The 10,118-nt window shown below is 40.1% G+C and overlaps 1 protein-coding gene across 1 annotated transcript in view; it reads right to left on the minus strand.

The window, feature by feature from the left end:
- The window catches only part of IDUA (alpha-L-iduronidase), a 45,893-nt gene that overhangs the window by 8,375 nt on the left and 27,400 nt on the right, over nucleotides 1-10,118 (minus strand). Inside the window, exons 3-8 of the mRNA XM_058043595.1 lie at nucleotides 5,254-5,336; nucleotides 4,551-4,658; nucleotides 3,816-3,911; nucleotides 3,057-3,259; nucleotides 2,458-2,637; nucleotides 597-813 (exon numbers count right to left, since the gene is read on the minus strand). Of these exons, the coding sequence (XP_057899578.1) occupies nucleotides 597-813; nucleotides 2,458-2,637; nucleotides 3,057-3,259; nucleotides 3,816-3,911; nucleotides 4,551-4,658; nucleotides 5,254-5,336 (887 nt within the window). The remainder of the gene's footprint in view (nucleotides 1-596; nucleotides 814-2,457; nucleotides 2,638-3,056; nucleotides 3,260-3,815; nucleotides 3,912-4,550; nucleotides 4,659-5,253; nucleotides 5,337-10,118) is intronic.

A 10,118-nucleotide genomic window follows, 5' to 3' on the forward strand; every position in this document is an offset into this window, starting at 1 on the left:
CTTTAAAAAACATGACAACTGTTAGCATCATTGTTAGTCAGTCCTGTGTCAGAAGCTGCAGGGTCAAAGCATGCAAATAGACTGAGCATAAGTGAGCTATGTTCTGCCTTATTTTACCAGTTACAGTCTTCAGTCAGATTTATTTCACAACAGTAGAGTGTTGTGAAATACATATTACAGCAGTTCTTATGCTTAGCATTTTAGCTAACAACATGCAAACAGGTGACAGTGAATGAAGTTCTCCCTGTAACATGCTGCATGAATCTTCCAGCTACAGGGATTTCTTAAAGACAGTTGCAGCCTGATGGTGTGTACCCCTTGCATCACAAGAGGGAAGTACCAGTCAACAAAAAGTGAGTGGTTGGCACACAGAGGATATAAACAAAGCAGTAAGTTAAATCAAACAGATAACAGACTCTCAGAAATATTTTCTGAGCTATCAATCTGTCTGAGGAAATGAAGTTTCATTTTCTTAACACAGCTAGTAAACAGTGAGGGAAGCTCCTGCTTTTATGAATAGCAAGACGGCTGGAACTATCTTTCTTAGGCTGGAGACTTCTAGGTGGGAGGGGTTATTGACATGCTCTTTACTATACCTAGCAGTGCCAGCAAGCCCATGGCAGTCAGCACTGGTTTCCGCACCATCTGGACATGAGGTGGCTTTGTGTTGTTCATCTGAAAACGTGCTGTCAGAGTCCGCTGGGTGAAGTGATGAGGGTAGTAGCTCAAGAAGGCATTGTCATTACTCAGCAACGAGTAGTTGATGGTGTTGTTGGCTTTGGAAATGAGCAGGTTTTGGTGCTGGATGATTACCTGCAAAGTCATAGAGAAAACGAACCTTCACCTTGGAGAAAAACTAATAAACATGCAGTAGTCCTTGTATTTTTTTAAAAATCTTTACAGAATTCTGTAAAGAACTGTCCCTCTGCCTTTTAGAAAAGACTGAAGAAAATAACTGTTTATCATAAGTCTTGGAAAACCTGCACTTTAGGTACTATATTAATCACTGTAAAATATGAAGCACCTGCATAGTTTTACAAGTAGTAAGTCTCTGAAATAATTAATAATAGAACTCTTCACAGATAATGAACACATCTCCTTGTCTATTGCACTACAAATTATGCCCCTCTGTCTTGAATACTTAATTAGCAATCAGGATTTACCATCTGAATTAAATCTAAATGGTTCTCCAAATCTGGAGTTACTTTGTACCCACTACATCAGTGTCTGTGAGCTGGTCCTGGATTCTGTTTCTCAATTAGCCATTTTTCCCACTTGGTGCTAACTTGGAATTAATTCTCCTGGTATTTCAGTGGTTGCTGTGCTGCTCTCCCAAAAAACATTCAAGTTCCCAAGTTCTCAGCATATTAGATTGTGCCTGAATATAAGAATTAAGCAGAACTTAAGAATTAAGTCAGAAGGCTGGCAACTGGACAGTCTCACAATTGTGTCTCTGAAGAAACACAGTGCTTCCATTTTCTATACAACCAAGTGTTAATTTTCCACTGGATGTGTCTTTCTCTCGCCCTTCATATCACCACATCATTATAAACACTGCTACTTTGTCCTGCAAACTGTCTGCGATGCAGTCACTGACTTGTTGCCTTAGCAAAGACAGCTTGTATATGCAGTCTCAGGGAACTGGGAGCCTTTGTCTCCTCAGGACCAGCTGATAAGATGCATCTTTTTTCTGGGTGACATACATACTCTCGCATTTGGGAATTATTCCTTTGCACAGGAGCACTTGGACTCTATGTGCTGTTTAAGGTAGTGGCTCACAAAGCACTCGGTCTGCAGTAGAAATTATTGCTTTGCAGGGGAAGGACTGAGCTTGCTCTGGGGCCAAGGTGCAATTACTGCAGAGCTGGGAATGTTGACCACTCTCTTCTTCTGCTTTTCTGGCCAACATCAGTAATTATTAGCAGTAATTAATAAGATCATGTGTACAGCCAGTATCCCAAACCAAAGAATGGACTATGCTAAGAGCTCAAGGCACTTCTTTATTATACCTGATTTCTCTTGATGAGATAAAATTCTGAAGGAGCTGGGAAATAATTCTTACATATAGAGGTGACAGCCACCACAGCAGCAGTATTACATGGAGAGGGCATGTGTGGGAGTGATCTTATCAGATGGATCTAACTGGGAGACTGTATACATTCTCAGTTCTCTAGCACTTCTCTGTGAAGTTCTCAGTTTGGTTCTGGGTTGGACTTTTTTTTTTTTTTTTTTTAAGAAAGATGAAGAAAACTAAAGTTAAATTAAATTTACAAATTAAATCAAGCTACTAAAAGTAGACTACTCAGGGAAACCCCCACTGTACCAGTAGGGAGATTTCTTTTTTTAGGATCTATTAGTCTGAGTAACTGCTTAAAAATTAATTGTTAAGCCTACTTTTTCAACTGCAAAAACACATCAGGGGACACTACTGTGCCAAAACTACCAATGAACTGTTACCTTTACAACCATCGCTGCGTACGTCACATCAGCTCGCCAGAGCTGTGGAATGGACCATCCAACCATTGGATCTGCTTCATCATTATATATTGCAACAGAAGAAAAACCTGGAAACAGCTTCTGAATTTGTTGAACTGCTTCTACTTCTTGTTGCAAGATGTAGAGAGAATTCCCACCTCCCTGCAACAATATTTCATATGTACTTAGTGGTAATGAGAAAAAGGTGGTAAACATACAGACATAACCTAAAGTCATAAACATAAAACATATTTCTTGGTCACCAAGCTGCTGTGGACCAACAAAACTAGTATTTTTCCTTCATCTACTACAGCACATGCTACTTGCATGAGCTCCTCCTAGAATATAAAATGGAAAAGAAGTAGAGGAATTGTTTCCCTTTGGGAATTGGGCAAAGACAAATTTGCTTTGAGTTAAAGTCTTGTAACTGAACATCTTCAAAATTTTGCAAGAATAGGTAGCTGTGCTTCCTGCTATAGGCTGGACACTCATCATTGTCATCAACTTTGTAAATCAGAATAAAACATAACTTTGATTGAACTGATTGAAAAAATGGCTTTAAACTGAAATCTTGGACTAACCTTCTTATGGAGAGAGATGTAATCCAGCCTTACACCAGTCTCCCCTGTGAAGAAGTTGGTCCCATTGTAGCAATGACACAGAAGACTCCAGCACATGGGTGACTTCGGTAAGGGATGGAAGGAATCCCCAGGCCCTCCAAATTTTAGTAAAGGACTGGCTGCTCTTAATCCTTCTGAACAAGCATCATAATAGTTGAGAAACCCTGAAGTCCAAGCAGATGAATATATCAAAGATGATAACTCAAAACAGAAATTGGATCTAAAACTATAAGGAGATGTTATAACCTTGTTATTTTATTTATTTGCAAGGCTTCACAAATTGGGACTACCATTTCCTATGCACTGATAACACAAGAAGACATCAAAACTTCACCTGCCTCCACAACGTTCTTCTAAAGGTCTCATAGGAGCATGTTCCCAAAGCATGCAGCTTCAGTGAGGAGTTTTCCTCTTATTCCACCCTTCTCCCCCTTAGTGCTACTAACTGTACTTTATATACAACTAATGAACTGCTTCTTCTTAATGTAACTCCTGTTTTGTTTTTTCTGTGTCACAACCCTTGATACCCAAGTAGGGAATAAAGTGTGACCAGTAATATGACCTTAGCAAAACAGATTTGATGTATCTGTCACATTCCTTATCACTGCTGTCTGCCTTACTTCTTTGTCAGTATACCTTACATCTCACTGTCACCCCTCTGCTCACCCCATACACCTGTTTCACTTCACCACACTCAGAAATGCTCCAAAACATGCTCACCTTTTACTGTCATAGACACATTGTCAAAGTCATGGTGGTCTGGTTCATTCCAGGTCTCAAAATTCCATTTAGCAACATGCTCCAATCCATACCTATCTGTAGGAGAGGCCTCATTTATCAGTGAGCTGCATATCCAGACAATACTATCAATAAGTGACTTACAAAGACAATACTATTAGTTCAGGCTGCAGGTGAGGCTCAGGACCCAGTAGATCATTTCCCTCATTATTTTTACTAATGAGGTAAATGTAATTTGTGAGTTTCAAAATAATCTCTCATTTTTGATTAAATGCAGCAATATTTGAAAAAGATGCAAGGTGAGAGGGAGACTTACAGCTTTGTGATTAGGGCACCCACCTCCCCTTAATTCAGGTTGAGCCTTCTGCCTTCTTAGAAATATTTGAAGCTGGCATATGAGAAGTGTTTAGGTTATCATGCTCCAGTGAAAGCTGGTATTTTACAATCACAACAATATAACAAGGTTAAAGATCAGTCCTTTGAGGCAGGCCAAATGTGCTACCCAGAACACTCTATTCATTCCGGATGTTGGCCAAGGATCAGTAAAAAGAGAGACTATTATTCCATGGTCTCCATGGTCTGTTTTGGCATGTTTGTTTTCCGGTTTTGTGTTGAAATTCTGGGTCTTGAAATTGATCACAACACACAGAACTTTCTGCAGTAGCTAGAAAGGACTACAACAAAACAAATAACAACGCTTTTCTTTCTTTAACTTACCTATGTATCTCCTTGCCAGAACAGTAATTAAGTTTCTCCACTGTACCACATGTTCTTTATCTTCAAAATCTAAAAAATATCCTGATGGATTTCCCATCAATTCAAATCCTAAAAGAGACATAAGAAATAGGTCTCTTTTTTTTTGTGAATGCTATCTCATTTTTATTAATGAAGGGTTATCACATCATCTGAAACAAACTTGTTAATGAAGAAGCATCATTAAATAGTTTCTCTTTTGTTTCCACATATTCCCACCAGAAATATTTCAGATTTGAGGTTCTTTACTTGTAACTTGTCAGTGACTATAGTAGTCAAAGCTATTAGCTGTCAACATAAATGCAGGGCTCAGAGGAAACTTAAAACAGTGGATGTTTGCATAGATTTATTGGAAGTTATACCTGGAGTATCTGCTTCTCTGGCCCTTTTAGGTATATGTCAATGGGTACAATATTCTCTTCATGAGATCTCATTTACAAGTACAACCATCTGAAACTGCCTTCAAAGGCAATGTAAAACCAATTTTGTTGTTTTAATGCTATAATATCATTTTGCTCACACTGGGACATGATGTAAAGGCAAATAGGTAAACAATGAAATCTTTTATCAAAACCAGCTTTGGAAAAGCTTTCTAAGAATATTCTAATGCTTGTACAATGTGGATGAACAGATATACCAAACTGTGCAGGCAGGGAACTGCCCTTACCTGGAATCAGCTTATTTTCCCACAGCCGGTCCATAAGTTTATCCAAGGCAGTAAAATCGTAGTTAAGTTTGCCATTCACCACTCTGAAGAAAAAAGGCAATAAAAAACACAAGTGTAAATATTATAGCAAAGATAGGACTTAGATAAGTAGATAATGAGTCAGATGGCTTTCTTCTCAAAATCTGCGTAAGACTGGGGTTCTTGGAATTGTACACAAACTTCCTTCCTCTAAAGTGATCACAGGTGTTCACCAAAAGCATGTCTCTTGACTTATCCATGCCCTTTACCTATTTCAGCAGCAATAGAAACAATATAATATACGGGTCTGCTTGCTGAATTATGTTTTTTCAAAGAATAATAGATTTTTAACTCTCTGCTGAAGCAAATTTTACATCAGTTTCCATTGGATTACCCACTGCTAGGCCGGCTCTTTTCACACAGCCTCATATGCAGTCTGTCTTAAGGTACTCCTAATATGCAGTATATAATATAGATTACTTAGTAGCACTCCTTATGGATTTAGGTCCAGATGAAAAATAACTTTGCATCTTTCAAAGAATGCTGAATTTATGCACAAGATGTCTGTAATTTTTACCTCATTGTAAGCATTTGCTTAATATTTCTCCTGTACTCCCAGGATCTTGGGCTGCAAATCTTTCATCCAGCTTTGAATAATTGCATTCAAAGACTCAGCACCCTATGATGCACTCCTTTGTGTCAAGGAATCTTGCAGGAACACAGGTACCAAAATGTGGACATGCACATGGACGGGAACACTGGACCAGGAGATGAAAAATGGCATTTGCAATTTATATGTGATAAACTAGAAGATTTGCTTTAAATTCCTGAAGGGCTTTTCTTGCCTGGCATCCAGTAGAAACAAATACAAGGTACTATGCAGGTCAATTTTCCACAATTTCTGAACTTATGGCCTGATTTAATTGAAATCTGAAAGGAATGGAGAATTTTTGCCAGTATGAAGTGCCAAATAAGAATTAACAATGAACTTCTGTTGAGAACATTCTGTTAGTGTGACTTACTGCTGTCTGGCCTAAGAAACAGCCTTGGCCTGGTGGCCAAATTCTGGCCTCAGTATAACCTGAGCAAAATGCTTTTTAGTGAAGCCTTGGCAACCCCTCTCAAAGGTGTTTTCTCCAACCATGCCAAGGCACTACAACTAATTTCTCTGGGACAGTGCAGCCTAACCACCTCTTTCCTGCTCTTTCCTAGGCACTTTGCCTTTGCTTGGGTGGAAAGCTATACAAGTGAACTATAGATGCAATGCTGCTGGTATGATGGAAGGGGGAGAGACAATCACATTTCTTGCAAGTGATCAGTGCTAGCATAGCATGACAAGCAAATGGGATTACACATGAGAAGAAGGCCATCAGCAGAGCTCTTAAATCAGTGCTGGGCTCTGTGCTCAGTGACTACTTGCTTCTTTCTGTACTTCTCCATGCTTTCTGTACTTCTCCTGAGCCTCTTTGATGGAGGCTCTTTCTCTGTGCTTTCTTGTCGAGGAAAGGTTTTAGTGAATACGTAAATGCAGTTCCAAATTCTCAGAGAATTAAGAAGGGCTGACAGAATTGCCTAGTGGATAATTAAGGGAACTGCGCAATATGAAGACAAATCTCTGACCAGGATCTAGAAGAGGAAGACAAAGCAGAGAAAGTAAGTGTAACAGAGACCATATCCACTAAGCCAGCTCCACATGTTATGTAACATGGCACAAAATCTTAGCCCCAGCCTGGTCACACTCTTTCACCAAAGATCTGAAGCAGATTTTTTCTTTTAAAAGTATGTCCCACCCCCATGACAAAAACTGCCATGTAGGCAGTCACTGATGGTCTTAGGGTTCCTGCCCAAGTCAAATGGCACAGCTGTAAAAGAAGCAAATAGTAGAAAGAAATTTATTTGCTTTAGCATTCTTTGAAGTATTTTAAAAGTCACTGTTGAACTAAAGAACGGCCATTTGGAACCTGGGGTTTTTTTGCTTAAACAGAAGTTTTAAAAAAAAGTCCTCTTCCAAAGTTCAAAGACTTTTTTTTTTGCTAAAACTAGCTCTGCTCCCTCAGATCCATTAACTATTTCTAGTTGTACCCTGTGTTCTATTGAATAATTTGCTTACATGCACACTTACAGTCAGTATGCATAACAATTATTAACTACACTGTCTTGTAAAAAGTTAATAATGCCATACAGATAAAAGCAAATAAAATAGGGTCTTCCTGGCTTCAGTCTAAGGTCTACACAATACTATTTGAAAATATAATCATAAATAAGCATATAAAATATAACCATAAATAAAACCTTCTATTTGATGCCTGTACACTTAAGATCCCAGGACATTTACAGTTTTCCAAGTGCACCATTTAAAACAGAATGCCATTGCCAAACATGACTGAGAGATGGTACACAAGATCTTTTGTTATGCATGTAGGTGTAGAGGCACCTCTTAGGTTCTTTGGCTGATCTTTATAAGGATCTCTTCTTCCTACCAAGTGAACCAGACAATATGATCTCATTAATGATTACTTGACTGACAGGATTGACACTTGCTCAGATTTTGACCTTACCCTTACTTGTACTACATTCCTGATGTGAGATCGATGCATTTTTTTACAGCACATACAGTACTACTAGAATCTGGCTTGCAGGGTTGCCTGCATGTAGTGACTGGAAGCCATGCTGACTGTTGCACTTGGAAGCACAGAAACTGGTACTATTTACAAATGTTCTGCATGGACAAGATTGGCTCAGCTGCCAGGCCCTTGCCAGGAGTGCTCTGAAGACAATTTTAGGACACTGAAGAACAGATCAAAACTGTTTACAGGCACATGACAAGGTAAATCTGTGGTCGAGAATTAATCCGTGGCGGAGGATAAATCCATGGCCAAAGCTGTTCAAAGCATCTTTCTACATCTAAACTGTTGGTGGAACATCATGTACCTGTGATTGGGCTCTTGGTTGCAAGCTCACAGAATTTCACGATCTATTTCTTGCCTTCTCTTCCAATCTTTCTGTCATGGTCTCTAGACACAACTGCCTTCATTTACAAGCACTCAGAAGGTCATGTACTCATCATCTCTTCTGAGTGCTTCAAGATTGTGATTGTTCATTGTCTGCTGTCAGGTATTTTCAATGTCAAGCAGCAATCACTGTCCTGTCTGTGCCTGGCTTTCAACTGTTTCTCAGCTGGGATTTTTCCAGGAAGCTTGCCAGATAGACCTTCTTCATCTTCAGTCATCATAAACAACTACACTAAAGCACATTTACTGGCATCCTGGTACCAACGCCCATAGAAGCACCAGGCCTGAGGCTTCTATATTCCAGAGACTGGAATATAGTGTCCTGCTGGTGAGGAACCTTTCCAGTCTGTATCATGGTCTCCATTCCAGACCCACATGCTGTCTCTTGGGAGCAACAATCATGCTGTGAATATGAAGAGCAGTGATGAGTACAGAGGGGTGTCTGCTGGCTGTCACAAAATCTGGTTGCTCCCTTCCTTGGAAAGGTCTGCTTCATGGGCAATTCTTTGCTGAATGAAAGGCTGCAGGCCTATCTTAACATCTTTCCACTACATCTTATTACTAAAATGTTTTTTCAAATATGGAGGGAAATTCTTTTCAGATGCATAGGTAGCACTGGACAGCTTGCAAGTGTTTTAAGATACTCACGTTGCGCTTCTTATCCATGCCACTTTTAGCCTACTCTCATTCACAAACTTAATCTCTTGGGAAGGCAGAGGTAAGACAGCTCTAGCTGTCGACACCTTGCATTAAAGTCAGATCTGCTACAGCTAGCACAGCTTCAGATACCACTCTTTAGCCTACAGCTATTGCTTCCCTTCCGTGTCTAGCATCTGTTGCTTCTCTTCTGGCCTGCATTGATCCTGTCCAGGAATATAGCTGCATGCCCTGGAAAATATGTGCACACACAGACATTGGACCAAATATCTTATCTACAGAAAAGAGAGAACAAAAACCACAGGCAGGGAGTGTTTCCATTCCAGGTGATCTTCAGTCAAGTACTGAATCTCTGATAACACGTCAAGCTAACTTTATCAGACTTTATTTTAATGTACTGAATTAAATCTCCTGGGATAGGAAGCCCTGTGGCTGACTCCTGTCAGAAGGTCACAGCCCATTTAGGAATAAAAATGTACCATGTAGGGTAACCATCAACAGAGATACTCTGTTAAAGAGAGCCTAGGATTAAGGATGGCTGGGAAATGCCAGTATACTAGAATAGCACTCATCCTCGCCCTGACATTCTCATTCAGCTAAGTGTGGTCTCCCTTTTGTGTTTCTGGCAAACACAGCTACCACACACACCAAAAGCTGACATAATCTGACTTACTTTCATAAGCATCTGAGAACAGCCTCCCTTTGGGCAGACTGGCCATAGTGGCTGGCTAACACAACTCCCACAGCAGCATGGCCTGCTGACATCCTCATTGGGGGCTTCTACTTGGAAAGACTGCTCAGTTGTAAATGTAGTCAAGAAGCAGAAAACTGGCACAAGGTGTTAGCAGAGGAAAGATGCAACTCACACCTGTAAAATTTCTCAGCAGGCTATTGGCCAACCTCACACCTGGAAAGTGGACTCCATGAAGGAGTCACCTAAAAAACCCCTTTCTCCACTGAAGGTTTTCTGTGTTACAATTGTAGAAAAGCAACAGTGCAGTCTAAGAAACCGCCCTGCTATGGCAGTATCTAGTACCTCTGCTGAGATAATGATCATATTACATACCACATATTCATCTGATAAAGATCCTTAGCTGTGTGCCAGACCACCTTTGCCCACCCTTGTAAGGGGGTTCCTGCAATCATACACTCTTGTCCGCCCAGGTCCAGGATGTGGAC

This window comes from Melospiza georgiana, chromosome Z (genome assembly GCF_028018845.1).
Source record: "Melospiza georgiana isolate bMelGeo1 chromosome Z, bMelGeo1.pri, whole genome shotgun sequence".
NCBI classification, from domain to species: Eukaryota; Metazoa; Chordata; class Aves; order Passeriformes; family Passerellidae; genus Melospiza; species Melospiza georgiana.